The sequence below is a fragment of the Pistacia vera genome, unplaced genomic scaffold (assembly GCF_008641045.1).
Source record: "Pistacia vera cultivar Batoury unplaced genomic scaffold, PisVer_v2 Contig144, whole genome shotgun sequence".
NCBI classification, from domain to species: Eukaryota; Viridiplantae; Streptophyta; class Magnoliopsida; order Sapindales; family Anacardiaceae; genus Pistacia; species Pistacia vera.
In genome coordinates this window covers 356,277-376,370 of record NW_022195510.1, presented here as the reverse complement: position 1 = coordinate 376,370, position 20,094 = coordinate 356,277, and the positions used below count along the sequence as shown (strand labels likewise).

At 34.3% G+C, this 20,094-nt stretch overlaps 2 protein-coding genes and 7 non-coding genes across 9 annotated transcripts; all 9 read left to right on the top strand.

Moving 5' to 3' along the window:
• The first annotated feature begins 322 nt into the window (after window positions 1-322).
• LOC116123753 lies at window positions 323-435 on the top strand. Its single transcript, XR_004127099.1, has one exon. It is a non-coding gene; the product is annotated as a U5 spliceosomal RNA (small nuclear RNA).
• Window positions 436-1,767: 1,332 nt separating this feature from the next.
• LOC116123733 lies at window positions 1,768-1,957 on the top strand. Its single transcript, XR_004127080.1, has one exon. It is a non-coding gene; the product is annotated as a U2 spliceosomal RNA (small nuclear RNA).
• A 2,145-nt stretch (window positions 1,958-4,102) lies between these two features.
• LOC116123671 (transcription repressor OFP14-like) lies at window positions 4,103-4,927 on the top strand. Its single transcript, XM_031409420.1, has one exon. The coding sequence runs from the start codon at window positions 4,103-4,105 to the stop codon at window positions 4,925-4,927; it is 825 nt and encodes a 274-aa protein (XP_031265280.1).
• Window positions 4,928-10,439: 5,512 nt separating this feature from the next.
• On the top strand, window positions 10,440-10,635 carry LOC116123757. The gene has a single exon (XR_004127102.1). It is a non-coding gene; the product is annotated as a U2 spliceosomal RNA (small nuclear RNA).
• Window positions 10,636-11,723: 1,088 nt separating this feature from the next.
• On the top strand, window positions 11,724-11,874 carry LOC116123735. Its single transcript, XR_004127082.1, has one exon. It is a non-coding gene; the product is annotated as a U4 spliceosomal RNA (small nuclear RNA).
• Window positions 11,875-13,408: 1,534 nt separating this feature from the next.
• LOC116123741 lies at window positions 13,409-13,524 on the top strand. The gene has a single exon (XR_004127087.1). It is a non-coding gene; the product is annotated as a U5 spliceosomal RNA (small nuclear RNA).
• A 622-nt stretch (window positions 13,525-14,146) lies between these two features.
• On the top strand, window positions 14,147-14,259 carry LOC116123748. The gene has a single exon (XR_004127094.1). It is a non-coding gene; the product is annotated as a U5 spliceosomal RNA (small nuclear RNA).
• Window positions 14,260-15,621: 1,362 nt separating this feature from the next.
• Window positions 15,622-15,817, top strand: LOC116123740. The gene has a single exon (XR_004127086.1). It is a non-coding gene; the product is annotated as a U2 spliceosomal RNA (small nuclear RNA).
• Window positions 15,818-18,019: 2,202 nt separating this feature from the next.
• LOC116123670 (transcription repressor OFP14-like) lies at window positions 18,020-18,838 on the top strand. The gene has a single exon (XM_031409419.1). The coding sequence runs from the start codon at window positions 18,020-18,022 to the stop codon at window positions 18,836-18,838; it is 819 nt and encodes a 272-aa protein (XP_031265279.1).
• Window positions 18,839-20,094: the final 1,256 nt, after the last annotated feature.

Genomic DNA, 20,094 nt, shown 5'->3' with positions numbered 1-20,094 from the left:
CCAGCAAGAGTATTTCATAATGTTCTCCTCTGTTTATGACTCTCCACAGCAAGAGCATTCATAAAAATTCTTACTCTGTTTTTACTTTAGCAAGAGCATTCTCACTCTGTTTTTCACCCTCCGGAAAGTGCATTTATGTTAGTGAGTTAAGATTTTGATTTTTATATCGATTTTGGCAGCACTTGGCATGGTCATTAGTCAATGAGCTTAAGGGAGAATCAAGATATGTAGATATGGTTCTAATCCCACATGGCCTTGAACGTAGAATCCTGACACATAACTTAGATATATAAAATGCAGTAAATTCCTTATTCTAAGCATGGAGCCGCGTGGTGAGCACAAAGCAAACAATTCTTTCGCCTTTACTAAAGAATACCATGTGCTCGCCACTCTAAAACGGCATACCTCTGTTGGAAGGTTGTTCTCTTTCAGTGCAGCTCCCTATCAAATCTAGTTGTGAAAATCATGGTTATCCGTATCCTACGATATGTGATATGTATATAATTCGATATAGGTTACCAATGATATGTATCAGAGAATGTATCTAAAACTTTTGTTGATAAGTATCCTACGATTCATATCGGTTGTATCTTTAAAAATATCAATACAACTTTATTAATTTTGGCCTTTGGCCCAAAAAAAAATTTTGGTCGGATCTAGGTCACCTAACCCGGTTCACTAAAACCCGCCAAATTTACCTTTTTTACATGAAAAAAGTGAAAAGGAAGATGTGTTACCCATTAACCCCAAGGGATTAGCCTAGTTGTCAAGGAGGTGTGCTCCCTTGCTTAACTTCTTGGGTTCAAAACTTGGGGCCACTACCTCAATGCATAATTGTGTCTTACCCGGTTCATTGTGTTTGTAGGACATTCAATAGACTTAGGAATTAGTTGAGGTGAGCGTAAGTTGGCCAGAACACCCCTGTTACCCAAAAAAAAATGTGTTACCTATTTTGATGATAATAAAACACAAGTAGAGATATAGATATTGACATTGATCTTGAAAATGACATGAATAGTTGAGGAAATGATATAGATTTTAATTTCGTGATTAATTTGATTATGTAACACCATAATTTAAAGCCAATAATATCACAAAATTCGTTAATTAATCTTGGAGACGATATTAATTTTAGAAAAAATTTATTTTTTTTTTCCAAAAAAGCGTATCTACAATATGTACGAAACACGATTCGAAAAATTAGGTTTTCGATACACGATACAATACACGATTCACAATCATGGTGAAAATTGCTTTATATTAATAAAATTGCTTAATTTTTAAGTGCAGCAAGACTGTGAATGTAACACAACCTTGACTTGGTTTTAGAGGTGATGGAACTGCAAACATACATGGTTCTGTTTCAGATTATTGAAGGGTCATTTGTGTAATGCCTTAACCATGCCAATATTATCATGTCATTTGATGGGTGCTATGCAATCCGAAATAGTTTGGTTAGCAATAACTAGAAAGTTCAAGTCCAGTTCAGCAGTGCTGCCAAAACAAATTCCTAAAGCAGTTCTGGTGAGAGAAATCAGAGTCACTCTACTGATAGCAGAAAATCAGCCACTAGTTCTCCAGTGTGTAATTAATGAAAAACAGCTTTTTATTATTGCTAAACAAAGTAGAATAACAAATCAAAAAAATACCGTGTAAATTGGAATAAATAAAGGCAGCAATGTCAGGCCTGGTTTCTCCCACATTGATGAAAAAGAGAGCACAATGCAGAGTAGAGCTATAAAAGAACAATTGACCACAGAACAAAGCATACCTTCTCGGCCTTTTGCTAAGATCAAGTGTAGTATCTGTTCTTATCAGTTTAAATATGATACGTGGGACATTGTCCCACATGATATTAAATTTTTTTTAGGGGGAGGATCCACTACAGTAGCTTGCTACTGGGTTCCTTAAGCGTCGCCCATGCGTTGCACTACTGCAAAGGCCTGGCGCACCTCAACAAATCAAGTTTAAATTACACTCTGAAAGTATCTTTTGCAAAAATCAATAATGCCAAGATTCAATGTCGCAATTTCTGCTGGAAATTTTAATTTATATGAAAATGAAGATGGTGATGGTGATGATAAAAAATATTGCCAGCAATAGTAAATATTAAGGTCAGCGGTGTCGCAGGTCAGTCAATCACGCTAAAGGTCTCCAGTTCGAGTCAAGGCAAAGCCAAAAAATAATTTATTTTTCATTTTCGATGGGCAAAGCCAAAAATTAAATCATTTCATTTTTGATTACTTAACATGAAATATAATATATATTCCATTTTAAATGATTTTTTTTTTCATGTAATATCATTCATTTTAATTTTTTTTTCATTTACGTCTTCTTTAGTAACCCAGGAAAGGAACCAAAACGATTGGGTTCCCAGGAAAAGGAACAGAAATGAAATCGACCGGAATTGAAATGCAGTAAATAACATTATGTGAAGTTGTGACAAAAGAATAAAATTAAATATTAATATTAACATTTTATGAATCTTTAATTAAACACTTACCTTTTCTAATATACCATGACCATGAGGTTGTCATACTATAATGTAATTTTATAATTAATTAAATTTTTAACATTAATTCAGTAATAAGTAATGCACTAATAATAATATTTATTAATTATCATATATAATTAATTAATACAAATTTATTAAGATATACTTGAAAGTTAAAACTTGATAATTTAGGTAAATAAATAAATATCATTCAATCAAATATAATTATTCAAAAATAATCTTTTAATAATTAAAACAGTTTTAATTGGATCCTAATTTCAATTATTAGTAATTAATCAAACTTTTACTATAAATATATATTTAAAAAAACATTTAAAATATATATAATATTTTATTATTAAATATATCTACCACCAACAAATGGGGCCTCCCAAGTCCACACACGCACCCACACGGGTTTTAATCCCAATTAATTTTTTTTATATGTAAAATGATCAGATCCCCATTCTTTACTGATATTCCGTTTAGTCCAAGTTCCAAGACAAGTTCAAGCAGATTCTAGCGAGTAACCACCCTTGGTTCCAAGCAATAGTTCCATATCGGGTACGTATCGGTTCCAAGCAAGTTCCATCCACGTATTCACCCAAGTTTGTTTCGGTCCAGTTCGATTGATTTCAGTTCCAGCACATGTAGGACCGGAACGGAACCGGACCCGTACAATGTTGATCCTAAAATATTGGAATCGGAACCTACTAGTACAGTATCGATTCCGGTTCCAATTCTCGTTCTAGTTCTACCTATTACCCATGCTCACCCTTAATCGTTGGGCTACCCATGGGTGGGTTGCATAGTCAGTTTTATGAAGATGAATTACTAAATAAAGCTGTTTTATGTATAAGCTTATTTAAAGTTTTAGAAATATCAAAAAAATCTCTATGTTATTTGATGAATCTACGAATATCAATGTTTTGTGGTGTATCTGGTTACGATGTCAATCTATTTTGCTAAAGGTCTAGTTCGAGTTGAGCAAAGCTAAAAATTAAATTATATTTTTATTTTCGACTTTACAAAACATGAAATATAACATCATTCACTTTTAAATTGATTTTTTTTTTCAACTTTTCATCTTCTTTGGCATCGCAAGACAATACATACATCACAAGAAGTTCTTACATTTAATAACTACCAACAACAATTAATTTAAAGATAAAAGAAATAGAAAATATTAAAAAATATTGTAATACCATCAATATAATATCATTCAATTTTGACAATTAATGAATGAATAGATAGCAAATCCATAAGAAGCACTGCATAAAAGGAAACTGAAATCTCTCATATTATTATTATTATTATTATTTAACCATATATTAATATTTTGCATTAATTTAAAACAAATCTTACATCCATTTATGGCTACCAAATCTCCAACAAAATTCATGCCCCCTATCCTTTTTTCTTTTTAAGACTCTCAACTAAATTAATAAACTAAATACGTTTCCGAAAACAATAAATACTTTAATTATGTTACTTTATAAATACTTTAATTATGTTACTTTCCTTAACTTGCTTATTTATAAAGCATACCACATCCTTCAAATCAAAACCAAACACAGTTCAAGTAACAGAAATCCATAGCCAACAAAAATGCCCAAGCACCTTCAAAAATCTCTCAAAAAATGCCTCTCCAATTTAAAAAAATGCCCATCAAATATTCAATTACAATACTCTAGTTCATTCTCAACTTCGAAAAATTGGGTCCTTTCAAGCTGCAAACACCCCAAAACCTTATCATTTGCCGTTTATTGTGACCAAAATGATAATAGCAGCAGCAACAACAACAACAATAATAATGATGGCGCTGCAACGCTCTCCGACATCGATCGTTTTCTATTCGAGAATTTTAAGTCTCTTTATCTTAACGACGAGGATGATAATAAAAAGAAAGAAGAATGTGATGGAGATAAAATTCCAAATGGGGCATTGTTTGATTCACCTCGGTTCATTGAACCGCCAAGGATTCGTCAGGGGTCTCACCGGTTTTTCGTGGCGCCAGGATTTTCAGGCTCGCTCATCGAAGAAGCTCGGAATAGTTTCACCAACTATGATGAGGACATGGGTGGCTCAACCTCAACCTCAACCTCAACTTCAACCACTGCCCTAAATGATCACTCCTCTACTGTTTCTACTGATTCCAAGTATGTGAAGCTTCCTGGTGACTCCATTACAATCTTGAGATACTCTCCAAGTCCATACGGTGATTTTCAACGCTCCATGCAAGAAATGGTGGAGGCAAGACTGCAACATCAAGCGACGGTTGATTGGGATTTCTTAGAAGAGCTTTTGTTTTTTTACGTGAGGCTTAATGAGAAAAAATCATACAAATTCATATTAAGGGCATTCGTGGATTTGGTCGTCGGTCTTCGTCAGAATTCGAATAAGATTCCGGCGAGATCACGGCATGATTTTTGAGTTGCAAGAGAAAGGAGGAGGAAAATGAGACATGTAATGTAAGATTGCGGCAGTAGGTTAGAATGGGAATTATTTTCGGCTCCCTCGGTGATCAATTCTTGCCGCAATGGCTTGTTGCACATGAATCCAAACACTCTTCAACTTTCTCTTTCCCTGACAATAACAAAACAAAACAAAATAAAATTAGTTTTATAAAAAAAAAAATATATATACCGTGAAAATATCTTGAGTTTAATTTTTTACCTCCAGGTTTAGGAAGGTTTTCTTTGGTCATAAGACTGTAGCAGATGGACGAGACAAAACCAACGTCGCAAAGTCCTTGCTGTTTAAAAGGCGCCACGCCGCTTTCACGCAGACATTCCTTTTTGCAGGATTTAGCACAATCACTAGGACCAGTTATAATTGAAAAAATACAACCAATTAAGCAAAAATGGCAGCATTTCGTGAATTGGCTACAGATTGCCCAGCAAGAACACCCAACACCAAACAAAGGATTAAAAGAGACTTGACTTGAGTTTTCTCCATTTTAATCGATGTCTTTAGTCTTTAAATATTTTACCGCATAGCAAATTTGTGAGACTGATTTATATAGGACTGTTCCATAGCCAAGTTGATTTGCCATATATGTATATGATATATTCTTTCTTTCATATATTCATTGAACTCGAATTCCTCTCATGATTCATGAACTAATAGATATTTCAATCCATCATCTTATTTTCAAATATAGTTAAATGTCTTCTAAAATAAACCTATTTATCAAGTCCTTGTTCTTGTTTGCCTTATAGGTTCAAAAGAGCTGTAAAATTGATTCATTCTAAGTTCCTAAATAAGAGTTCTGTTTTCTTGGTAAGAATATACCGCTCAAATTTCCCCCACCAACTATTCTTCACCTTAACAGGAATTATATCATTTACTACAATTTCTAGCTGATGTTCAAAAAAATTCAATGCATATGTTTCTTTGTTGCATACAGTTCTTAGTTTTAGCTATTGGTTTGATAGCTGCTATGATGATTCAGAAATGGATTCTATTGAAGATTGAATCTTTTTTTGTAGAAGATGAAGATGCCGCGGCAAAAGAAAAGGTATGAAGATGAAGATTACTCCAGAATCTACCTAGAAAGCTCCATGCCACGGCACACTACTAGTATAAATCTTTATAGTGGGAGCTTGTCCATGGCTACAAAAGATGGGCAAGTGCTTGTGGAAGGGCTCCTAAACACTTGTATCATCATTACTCATGATTCGATTTCCTTCCGGTTGAAGAAGACAAATGGTCAACAATAAAATCAAGTTGAATCGCACCTCTCTGAATCCAATTTGGCCGGAATCGCACCCAACCTGATGCTATTCCAACGGAATCAAACCTAGCCGGATGCGATTTGGCAGGAATCGGAGCGATCAGGTGCAATTTGGCCGAATGGTAAGATGAAGAAGATGAAGATGGGAAGAGGGGGAGATGAAGAAGAAGAAGATGGGAGGAGGAGGAGGAGGGAGAGGGAGAGAGAGAAGTAGAGAGAAAAGTGGTGGATAGAAAGAGAAAAGAGAAAGGGAGAAGAATGGAAAGAAAGATAAGAGAAAGAGAAGAGACGGAGAAGATGAGAGATGAGAAGGAAAGAAAGAGAAAATGAAGTAAAAATAATAAAGAAAAAAAATTAGAGATTTTATAAAACATGAAAAGTCAAAATCCTAGTTAGTAAAAACGCGTATTATACGCGAATTGTATGGACAACCATATAATTTGCATATAAAACGCACGTATATGTATTTTGTAAAATCTGCTGTATAATTCGCGTATAATAAGGCTTCCCGTATAATTTGCGAATTATTGAAAAAAAAACAAAATCTCACCCCCAAAACGACGTCGTTTTAGTGGGTTTTTACTAAAAATTAAAACAGATCTCTCTTCTTCGGTTCTTCACTTCTTCTTCCTCAGTTCTTCTTCAGCTTTTCTTCCTCAGTTCTTCACAAATTTCCACAAGCAATCAACTCCCACAATCAACACACAACAATCAACTCCAGCAAACAATCAATTTCCACAACCTTCGTCTCTTTTGTATAGACATAAGTTTATACTTTATACAAAAGAGACGAAGGTTTAAGAAGGAAGTGAAGAGAAGGTGGAGAAAAGAAAGAAAGAAGAGAAGAAACTTACATAAGAAAGAGAGAAGAAAGTTTTGACTTTTGAAAAGAACAAGAAAATGAAAGAGAAAAGAAAGGAGGGAGAAAATTTAATAAAATATATAGTTTTAACTTTTACATGGTACATTTGTAATTTTTGTAAACTGACTGCAGGGTGTATTTGTAATTTTTGTAAACAATTGGTTTTGTTATGACTGTGTTTGATTTGACACTATAGTTGAATCTTGGCTAAATATTGTGTTTGAGTCTGAATACTATAATTTGAATATCAGTCATATTTATATATTGTGTATTTGTGTTATTGGTTAATTGAATACTTTGCATTTGAAATGTTATATTGATTTTAACTAGGTAGTCCATAAAAGTGTTAAAACTAAGATTGATATTGCCGTATTTTTCAAAACGTATTATTGACAATACATCGTATTAAACCCGTATATATCCATACCGTATTTTTCTCGTATCCGAATTTTTATAAACGTGTTTTTCACCGTTTGCCGTATTATGCTAGTAAAATTTCCATACCCTTTTTTTGCCGTACCCGTATTTACTAACTAGGGTCAAAATTACCCTTTAAGGATGAAAGACCATTATAGACGATAAAATTTACAATTGATTTAGAAAGGATAGATCTCGTGACAAGCGACAAAGAGGGAGAGGGAAAGGGAATGTGAAGGCTTAGGTGACACCAGTGTGGTGTTTGTCATAGGCACTCCGACGTTGAAGTCAACGAGGTTGAACGTATTTAGTGAGGGCTGAGAGTGGGAAGGGTTTACCGTATAATGCGACTAGGGCTAGACTCACACAAAGTGGTCGGAGCATAACTTTGCGGTGGCTAAGGGTGGTGAAGTTGGTCGGAAGTAAGCTTCACGGCAAAGAAAGGCGGTGATTCTTGAGAGGAAGAATTTAGGAGCTAAGAGCTAGGAGTTATTTCTGAATGAATAATAAGAGGTCTAGCCTCTGTTTATATAGTGAACCAAAGGGGTTGGAGTCCTAGCAGAACTCTGAGTCCTACTTTGTAGATGAGCCTCAATTAGGAAGGACGCATTATCACTTGCCTTTATCAGATTAGGCTTACCACTTTAAGAAAGATTCAGGATCTTGACTGAAGCGGAAAGTAAATAGGATTTTAATTCCTATTCTGGATTGTTGTGGGAAAACAGGTTAGAACCCAATTTAACTTAACTTGTAAGATAACTCAACTCATAGAATAGTCAGTTCGCATGGTGGATTTAAGCGTAGACCCAACTGCAATTAGGCTAATGCATTAGGTCATAATATGTTTATTTCGTTATTCTGTCTCGTTAGGCCTAATACAATTTTTGGCCCATACAAACATCAATAATGTCAGGTCAGTTAACAGATTCTACTAACAGATTTTGTCGAAAAGTGAGTAATTGTCATTTTTAAATTTTTTGGTAACAAATTGTTGTTAGGGCAAAGTTTGGGTGGGAGGATGTCGTTCAACCGTTTAATAAATATCTGTTTGTTACGATTTATTCGAGTAAAGCTTATTGAAGAAGAGCATATGAAATATAGCTTTATTATGAAAAATGTGTTAGTTGCTTGGTTAGGAAAATGTAAAAGACTTTTTAGTGCTAAATTTAAGGCACAAGAATAAATTAAGTCAAATATGTTTAATAGAATAAAATTTTTTTTTTTTTTTTTAATTGATAGTGAATCCCACATCGAAAATGCATTGGAGAAGTCTTGGGCTTACAAAGGGGGGAATCCCTCCACCAAATAGGTTAGCCTTTTGGATGTGAAACTCTCCGCTCGTGACGAGTGGTATCAGAGCAGACCCAAGGGGAATCTCTCCACCTAATAGGTTAGTCTTTTGGGAAACAACCTAAAATAGTGCTTATAAATAAGCTCTTTTTAACTAGTAGATAAATCCAACCAAACACACTCTTATTATATTTATGTTTCAGAAAAATATTAAACACATAGGATACGTTCAGCCAGCTGGTCCTAGAAGTTGCAAATGTTTACAATGATTCTTAGTTTAGTTTGTAATCAAATGTTTGGAATGAAACCTTTCTGGTGAAAGCATGATGCTAGCATAAGTCTGAATGTAAATCAGCCTTTTTTTGGCTTTCATGTGGGATAGAACTCCACACATACATTCATTCAGATTTATTAAAGGCTAAACTATTGATTGCTTCAATGTCATTTGATCAATACAATCATGATTCATGACTAGAATTGATTTCTTACATTAATTAGTTCACAAATCATAAAAGGAATTTGAATTCTATGAATATATGAAAGGAGGAATATATCATATTATATAGCAAGTCAATCTTGGCTATGGAATAATAAATCTATTTCTGTATGTTATCTTCTCATATTTGTATCTTCACTATCCATTGAGCTGGGCTTTCCAAATAATTATACTTGAAAACATTAAGGCTATTTAATTATTTAATTATATTTCTTCAATCGCAAATAACAAATTGATTTGCCAGTTTAATTCTTTGATCTCCTGCCTAATTAACAAAAAAAATTAATGTTTTTATTCCATATTAGTTTTCGAATTATTAATGGTCAATATGGAATTAAGCTGATGAAAAGTCCTATATAAAGCAGTCTTGCAAAATTGTTATGGCATAGAAGTTAAAGGTTAAAAACATCAACGGAAATGGAGAAAACTAAAGTCCAGTCTCTTCTGATTGTTTTCTTGGTGTTGGGGCTTCTTTCTATGCAACCTGTAGCTGCCAGTTTCTAGAGATGCTACCGTAACTGCATAAAATGATGTATTTTTTACAATTATAATTAATCCTGCTCAATGACCTTTATCCTGCATAGGGCAATGCCTAGGCCATACATAACGGCAAAACCTCTGTAAACAGAAATGACCTCAGCAACGTCGGTTGTGTCTCCTCTTTGTGCTCCAATCTTATGACCAAAGAAAACCTTCAAAAACCTGGAGGTAACTAATTAAACTCATAATATTTTCATGGTTTATTTATCTATAATTTATAAAGTATTCAGGTTTTTTGTATTTGTTATTGTCAGGGAAAGAGAAAGTGGAAGGGTGTTTGGATTCATGCTCAACAAGCTATTGTGCCAAGAATTGAACATATTCATGGAGGAGCTAACATGGAAAGTTTAAATAAAAGCGGTAAAAGTGCGCACCGTATACTAATCTTGTTATTGAGAATTTTTATGATGTAATGAAACAACAATAATAAATCCAATTGATTGATGTTATTGGAAATACACCGAGATTTAAAGGTACTACCTGTTGTTTATAAAGGAGTTATGATCCCACCAATGTCGGCGTTGTTACTCCCACATGGATGAAGCAAGAGAATACACAATGCTGAGTAGAGCTATAAAAGAACAATTGAGCCACAAAACGAAGCATACCTTTCTCGGCCTTTTGGCTAAGATCAAGTGTAGTATCTGTTCTTATCAGTTTAATATCTGATACGTGGGACATTGTCTCACATGATATTAAATTTATTTTTTAAGGGGGAGGATCCGCTACAGTAGCTTGCTACTGGGTTCCTTAGCCGTCGTCCATGCTTTGCACTACTGCAAGGCTCTGGCGCACCCCTAACAAATCTAGTTTAATTATCTTTTTTCCAATGTTCAAAAATTTAATTATCTCATCTACCTTTTTGTTCTCAAAACTACCTTACAGGTATCATGTAGGGGGAAAAAGATTTAAAGCTGATGAATTTGTAATTTTGGAAAGCTCTTTTAAGATTATAAAAAGGAAAAACGACGAATAAAAATTTTATGTACAAACTGCAGAATGTGTTGTAAAATTAATGGAAGAGTGGATATGAACTGATAGCTGAAGTTTGTGTACCAGAGTTTATGTGCATAATTTCATTTGTATGTATAATATTTCTAAAAAGAACGAGGAAAGAGGTGTATTAGATTTTGTTCAGAATTATCTATATAAGTTGACTTTATTACAAGGTTGAAGTTATATATATGGTAGCCACTTTCAATGTTTTGGAAAAAAAGAAAAAAATTAATCCTAGCATTAATATCTACATATCTATCATTCTTTAAGGAATATCAGATCTCTAAGCAATCCACTTAATTCCATGTCTATTTATGGAAAAATGTAGTTTAGTTACCGAAAATTACTATACAAACCTGTCATGAAAATTCCTATATAAACCTTTTCAGGGATTCAGCTGCTTTTCATCTTAGCTTGACATATCTTCTCTTGCATATATCAGAAAAGAAAATGGAGAAAAATTTATTTCAATTGATTTTGATAGTTTCTTTGGTGTTGGGGCTTCTTTTTAGCCAGTCTACCGCCTCTTTCAATGAAATATGTGCCAAAGAGTGCCACAATAGATGTTTGTCTCATGGTAGCCAAAATGTTGAAGCGTGCACTAAAGAATGCTTAAAGACTTGCAACTCTGAAACCTCTTTAGAGACTTCCACTGTCAAGAGAACCCTTTACTTCTGCGAAATTGGTTGTGTTTATTCCATGTAAGTCTGATAAACCTTATATATCTGCCATACAAATTTGTGCATGTTGATATTTCAATAGAAAATTTTATTAGTTGTTTGGAACCAGAACTTAACAACCAATGCTTTTTTTTCCTCCCACATCGGTGATGAGAGGCAGTTGAACCTTCTGAGTCCATTGTAAAACTACAACTAAATCTTATTGAAAAGGCATCTTTGCGCTTGGGGCAATGACGCAGCTAGTGAGGTTCTAACCGAGGCGCGTCTATTGCTGGTTGAAAACTATTTCCAAACCCCCTCTTAGGCCAAGGTTCAGCCTTGGCCTTTGAGAATTTCTGGAAGGGCTCCCTCCGGGGTAAAGCCCTACAATTCCTAGTTTAAGCACACAGATACCAACATTGACCAGTGTAAACTTTACTGAAGAAAAGACCTCTGCATAATTCTTAGTTTAAGGCTACAGATAACAGCATTGACATGTATAAACGTTACTGGGGTAAAGAGTTTTATATATGGGATTCCGGCAGGAAAGAAATTAGAAAAACCATAAACCTTGCCGGTTGATACCATATAAAAGCCAGTATTAATGTAAGGACCAAGCCTATGCCAGCCTATACCAATATTAGTTGTCTTAATGTAAGGACCGATATAGTATTATTTATAGGACGAAGCTAGTAATAGTTATCTAGACATGGTTTATGGTTTGTGGTTTAGTGTTTTGAATTTAAGTTCAATGAATATATGGAAGTGTTAGAATTCTAGAGAGAGAAGCAAAGAATTCTGGAGAGAAAGGCAAAGAACGAAATTATATATACAAGTATGTATTCTACAATGTACAAGAGCTATCTATTTATACTTACAATATATGCTAGAACCATGCTAGTGAGTTATGCTAATGGCTAAAATCAAGCTTTGATTGATTCAAGCCATTGATCAAGCCTTGCTTGATTTTGGCTAACACCCCCCCTCAAGCTCAAGGTGGTAACGCAGATTCCAGCTTGAGATTGGAGACTAGCTTTGTGAATCGTCCAGGGTGATGAGCTTTTGTGAAGACATCAACAAGTTGATCGACGAAGCGAACAAATAATAACTCAACAGTGCCTTGTGCAATGTGGTGGCGAATGAAGTGACAATCAATCTCAATCTGTTTAATGCATTCATGGAAGACATCATTATGAGCGATATGTATTGCACTCTGATTGTCAAAATGAATAGGAACGGCAAAGGAATAAGCAACACCCATTTCTTCTGGGAGCCATTGGAGCCAAAGCAGTTCGGCAGTGGTATCAGCTAAGGCACGATATTCGGCTTTTGTGTTAGATTGAGCTATAGTTGATTGTTTCTTATTTCGCCAAGAAATGAGTGAGACCAAGGAAGAAACAGTACCCAGTGGTGGATCATCGATCAGTAGGATCCCCTGCCCAATCAGCATCAGAGTAAACACGCAATTGTAGTAAGAGAAAAGGAGAGACTCATGAAAAGAGTGACTTTGATGTATCGCAAAATCCGTCGGAAAGCAGTATAATGGGTGGAGCGTGGAGCAGAAGTGAATTAACAGTACGAACATAATAAGCAATGTCAGGCAAAGAGTATCCCACATTGGCTACAAGAGGGAAGAGGCAATGTAGACCAGAAAGCACGGTTTAATACAATGAGATTCCTGTCTTCTTAAGGTAATAATAAATATTCATGGGCATTGTGTTTGCTCCTCCTCAAGGTCATAGAAGTGAATGAATATTAAAGAGAATCTGATTCATTAGCCCAGCAGAAGAGAGTTATGTCATGCCCTTACTAACTGAAAGAGAGAGATTCACGTAGTCCCACATGAACTAGAAAAGATAAAACCTTCAATCCACAACGTAAATATATAAACCGCAGTAACAGATTATAAAAAGCATGGAGCCGTGTGGTGAGCACAAAGCGAACTATTCTTTCGCCTTTTACTAAAGAATACCGTGTGCTCGCCACTTCAAGCGGCATACCTCTATTTTTGGAGGGGTTGTACTCTTTAAGTCCAACTCCTTAACAAATCTAGTTTAGTGTTCTTGTAATGAAAATTGCTTTGTGAACCAGAAACTTGCTTAATTTACGTGGCTTATTGTCACACCTGGTTTTTACACAACTTTGATTTACTTGGTGATGGAACTCCACACATACTCTGTTTAAAATAAAAGTGGAGTATCTAAACTGCTCGTTAAAAATGCCATGCTTTTGCTAATTTATACACTTGATTGCAGAAGTAATAAGTTTTCTTGCGGTAGATGTGTCTGGACCATCTTCACTTACATTCTCCTCTGTTTATGACTCTCCCAGCAAGAGTATTTTCATAATGTTCTCCTCTGTTTATGACTCTCCCAGCAAGAGCATTTTCATAAAATTCTTACTCTGTTTTTTACTTTAGCAAGAGCATTCTCACTCTGTTTTTGACCCTCCCGGAAAGTGCATTTTATGTTAGTGAGTTAAGATTTCTGATTTTTTATATCGATTTTGGCAGCTACTTGGCATGGTCATTAGTCAATGAGCTTAAGGGAGAATCAAGATATGTAGATATGGTTCTAATCCCACATGGCCTTGAACGTAGAATCCTGACACATAACTTAGATATATAAAATGCAGTAAATTCCTTATTCTAAGCATGGAGCCGCGTGGTGAGCACAAAGCAAACTATTCTTTCGCCTTTTACTAAAGAATACCATGTGCTCGCCACTCTAAAACGGCATACCTCTGTTTTTGGACAGGTTGTTCTCTCTTCAGTGCAGCTCCCTATCAAATCTAGTTGTGAAAATCATGGTTATCCGTATCCTACGATATGTGATATGTATATAATTCGATATAGGTTACCAATGATATGTATCAGAGAATGTATCTAAAACCTTTTGTTGATAAGTATCCTACGATTCATATCGGTTTGTATCTTTAAAAATATCAATACAACTTTATTAATTTTGGCCTTTGGCCCAAAAAAAATTTTGGTCGGATCTAGGTCACCTAACCCGGTTCACTAAAACCCGCCCAAATTTACCTTTTTTACATGAAAAAAGTGAAGAGGAAGATGTGTTACCCATTAACCCCAAGGGATTAGCCTAGTTGTCAAGGAGGTGTGCTCCCTTGCTTAACTTCTTGGGTTCAAACCTTGGGGCCACCTACCTCAATGCATAATTGTGTCTTACCCGGTTCATTGTGTTTGTAGGACATTCAATAGACCTTAGGAATTAGTTGAGGTGAGCGTAAGTTGGCCAGAACACCCCTGTTACCCAAAAAAAATGTGTTACCTATTTTGTATGATAATAATAACACAAGTAGAGATATAGATATTGACATTGATCTTGAAAATGACATGAATAGTTGAGAGGAAATGATATAGATTTTTAATTTCGTGATTAATTTTGATTATGTAACACCATAATTTAAAGCCAATAATATCACAAAATTCGTTAATTAATCTTGGAGACGATATTAATTTTTAGAAAAAATTTATTTTTTTTTTCAAAAAAGCGTATCTTACAATATGATACGAAACACGATTCGAAAAATTAGGTTTTCGATACACGATACAATACACGATTTCACAATCATGGTGAAAATTGCTTTATATTAATAAAATCTTGCTTAATTTTTAAGTGCAGCAAGACTGTGAATGTAACACAACCTTGACTTGGTTTTAGAGGTGATGGAACTGCAAACATACACTGGTTCTGTTTCAGATTATTGAAGGGTCATTTGTGTAATGCCTTAACCATGCCAATATTTATCATGTCATTTGATGGGTGCTATATGCAATCCGAAATATGTTTGGTTAGCAATAACTAGAAAGTTCAAGTCCAGTTCAGCAGTGCTGCCAAAACAAAATTCCTTAAAGCAGTTCTGGTGAGAGAAATCAGAGTCACTCTACTGATAGCAGAAAATCAGCCACTAGTTCTCCAGTGTGTAATTAATGAAAAACAGCTTTTTTATTATTGCTAAACAAGTAGAATAACAAATCAAAAAAATACCGTGTAAATTGGAATAAATAAAGGCAGCAATGTCAGGCCTGGTTTCTCCCACATTGATGAAACAAGAGAAGCACAATGCAGAGTAGAGCTATAAAAGAACAATTGAGCCACAGAACAAAGCATACCTTTCTCGGCCTTTTGGCTAAGATCAAGTGTAGTATCTGTTCTTATCAGTTTAATATCTGATACGTGGGACATTGTCCCACATGATATTAAATTTATTTTTTTAGGGGGAGGATCCACTACAGTAGCTTGCTACTGGGTTCCTTAAGCGTCGCCCATGCGTTGCACTACTGCAAAGGCCTGGCGCACCTCAACCAAATCAAGTTTAAATTACACTCTGAAAGTATCTTTTTGCAAAAATCAATAATGCCAAGATTCAATGTCTGCAATTTCTGCTGGATAATTTTAATTTATATGAAAATGAAGATGGTGATGGTGATGATAAAAAATATTGCCAGCAATAGTAAATATTAAGGCTCAGCGGTGTCGCAGGTCAGTCAATCACGCTAAAGGTCTCCAGTTCGAGTCAAGGCAAAGCCAAAAAATAATTTATTTTTCATTTTCGATGGGCAAAGCCAAAAATTAAATCATTTCATTTTTGATTACTTAACATGAAATATAATATCATTCCATTTTAAATTGATTTTTTTTTTCATGTAATATCATTCATTTTTAATTTTTTTTTTTCATTTTACGTCTTCTTTAGTAACCCAGGAAAAGGAACCAAAACCGATTGGTTCCCAGGAAAAGGAACTAGAAATGAAATCGACCGGAATTGAAATGCAGTAAATTAACATTAATTGTGAAGTTGTGACAAAAGAATAAAATTAAATATTAATATTAACATGTTTTATGAATCTTTAATTAAACACTTACCTTTTCTAATATACCATGACTCATGAGGTTGTCATACTATAATGTAATTTTATAATTAATTAAATTTTTAATCATTTAATTCAGTAATAAGTAATGCACTAATATAATAATATTTATTAATTTATCATATATAATTAATTAATTACAAATTTATTATAGATATACTTGAAAGTTAAAACTTGATAATTTAGGTAAATAAATAAATATCATTCAATCAAATATAATATTTTATTCAAAAATAATTCTTTTAATAACATTAAAACAGTTTTAATTGGATCCTAATTTCAATTATTCAGTTAATTAATCAAAACTTTAATATTATAATATATATTTAAAAAAACATTTTAAAATATATATATAATATTTTATTATTAAATATAATCTACACCAACCAAATGGGGCCCTCCAAGTCCACACACGCACCCACACGTGTTTTAATCCCATTATAATTTTTTTATATGTAAAATGATCAGATCCCCCATTCTTTACTGATATTCCGTTTCAGTCCAAGTTCCAAGACAAGTTCCAAGCAGATTCTAGCTCGAGTAACCACCCTTGGTTCCAAGCAAGTTCCATATCGGGTACTCGCCATCGGTTCCAAGCAAGTTCCATCCCAAGTATCCACCATTAGTTTCGGTTTCGGTTCCAGTTTCGATTTTGATTTCAGTTCCAGCACATGTAGGAACCGGAACCGGAACCGGACCCGTACAATCTTGGTTCCAAAATATTGGAATCGGAATCTACTAGTACAGTATCGGTTCCGGTTTCAATTCTGATTCTAGTTCTACCTACTACACATGCTCACCCCTAATCGCTAGGCTACCCATGGGTGGGTTGCATAGACAGTTTTATGAAGATGAATGACTAAATATAAGTTGTTTTATGTATAAGTGTTAGAAATATCAAAAACATCTCCATGTTATTTGATGAATCTACGAATATCAATGTTTTGTGGTGTATCTGGTTATGATGTCAATCTATTTCACTAAAGGTCTAGTTCGAGTTGAGCAAAGCTAAAAAATTAAATTATATTTTAATTTTCAACTTTTACAAAACATGAAATATAACATCATTCACTTTTAAATTGATTTTTTTTTTTTTCAACTTTTCATCTTCTTTGGCATCGCAAGACAATATATACATCACAAGAAATTCTTACATTTAATAACTACCAAGGACAATTAATTTAAAGATAAAAGAAATAGAAAATATTAAAAAATATTGTAATACCATCAATATAATATCATTCACTTTTGACAATTAATGAATGAATAGATAGCAAATCCATAAGAAGCATTGCATAAAAGGAAACTGAAATCTCTCATATTATTATTATTATTATTATTATTATTTAACCGTATATTAATATTTTGCATTAATTTAAAACAAATCTTACATCCATTTATGGCTACCAAATCTCCAACAAAATTCATGCCCCCTATCCTTTTTTCTTTTTAAGACTCTCAACTAAATTAATACACTAAATACGTTTCCGAAAACAATAAATACTTTAATTATCTTACTTTATAAATACTTTAATTATGTTACTTTCCTTAACTTGCTTATTTATAAAGCACACCACATCCTTCAAACTCAAACCCAAACACAGTTCAAGTAACAGAAATCCATAGCCAACAAAAATGCCCAAGCACCTTCAAAAATCTCTCAAAAAATGCCTCTCCAAGTTAAAAAAATGCCCATCAAATATTCAATTACAATACTCTAGTTCATTCTCAACTTCGAAAAATTGGGTCCTTTCAAGCTGCAAACACCCCAAAACCTTGTCATTTGCCATTTATTGTGACCAAAATGATAATAGCAGCAGCAACAACAACAACAATAATAATGATGGCGCTGCAACGCTCTCCGACATCGATCGTTTTCTATACGAGAATTTTAAGTCTCTTTATCCTAACGACGAGGATGATAATAAAAAGAAAGAAGAATGTGATGGAGATAAAATTCCAAATGGGGCATTGTTTGATTCACCTCCAAGGATTCGTCAGGGGTCTCACCGGTTTTTCGTGGCGCCAGGATTTTCAGGCTCGCTCATCGAAGAAGCTCGGAATAGTTTCACCAACTATGAGGACATGGCTGGCTCAACTTCAACTTCAACCTCAACCTCAACCTCAACTTCAACCACTGCCCTAAATGATCACTCCTCTACTGTTTCTACTGATTCCAAATATGTGAAGCTTCCTGGTGACTCCATTACAATCTTGAGATACTCTCCAAGTCCATACGGTGATTTTCAACGCTCCATGCAAGAAATGGTGGAGGCAAGACTGCAACATCAAGCGACGGTTGATTGGGATTTCTTAGAAGAGCTTTTGTTTTTTTACGTGAGGCTTAATGAGAAAAAATCATACAAATTCATATTAAGGGCATTCGTGGATTTGGTCGTCGGTCTTCGTCAGAATTCGAATAAGATTCCGGTGAGATCACGGCATGATTTTTGAGTTGCAAGAGAAAGGAGGAGGAAAATGAGACATGTAATGTAAGATTGTGGCAATAGGTTAGAATGGGAATTATTTTCGGCTCCCTCGGTGATCAATTCTTGCCGCAATGGCTTGTTGCACATGAATCCAAACACTCTTCCACTTTCTCTTTCCCTGACAATAACAAATACAAAAACAAAACAAAATAAAATAACATTAGTTCTATAAAAAAAAAAATAAACTGCGAAAATATCTTGAGTTTAATTTTTTACCTCCAGGTTTAGGAAGGTTTTCTGTGGTCATAAGACTGTAGCAGATGGAGGAGACAAAACCAACGTCGCAAAAGTCCTTGCTGTTTAAAAAGGGGCCACGCCGCTTTCACGCAGACATTCCTTTTTGCAGGATTTAGCACAATCACTAGGACCAGTTATAATTGAAAAAATACAAGCAATTAAGCAAAAATGATAGCATTTCGTGAAATTGGCTGCAGATTGCCCAGCAGGAACACCCAACACCAAACAAAGGATTAAAAGAGACTTGACTTGAGTTTTCTCCATTTTAATCGATGTCTTTAGTCTTTAAATATTTTACCGCATAGCAAATTTGTGAGACTGATTTATATAGGACTGTTCCATAGCCAAGTTGATTTGCCATATATGTATATGATATATTCTTTCTTTCATATATTCATTGAACTCGAATTCCTCTCATGATTCATGAACTAATAGATATTTCAATCCATCATCTTATTTTCAAATATAGTTAAACGTCTTCTAAAATAAACCTATTTATCAAGTCCTTGTTCTTGTTTGCGTTATAGGTTCAAAAGAGCTGTAAAATTGATTCATTCTAAGTTCCCAAAAAACAGACTGTTTTCTTGGTAAGAATATACCGCTCAAATTTCCCCCACCAACTATTCTTCACCTTAACAGGAATTATATCATTACTACAATTTCTAGCTGATGTTCAAAAAAATTCAATGCATATGTTTCTTTGTTGCATACAGTTCTTAGTTTCAGCTTGTAAAGGATTCCAGTAAATCAGTTCTTGATTTACGGAATCCTCCTTGATTGTAGTAAATATAATTTAGGAGATACGGTTTCTATTCATTTGTTATACATTTCCATTTGTAATTATCTTTCCTATTTTATCTTTGTATTCAAACTGTACTCTGTTTTGTATTTATCTATATAAATGGAACACTCAACCCCATAGTAGCATGGTGGTTTTACAAACATTGTTATGGTATCAGAGCATTCTTTGGATTAACCTCCTCG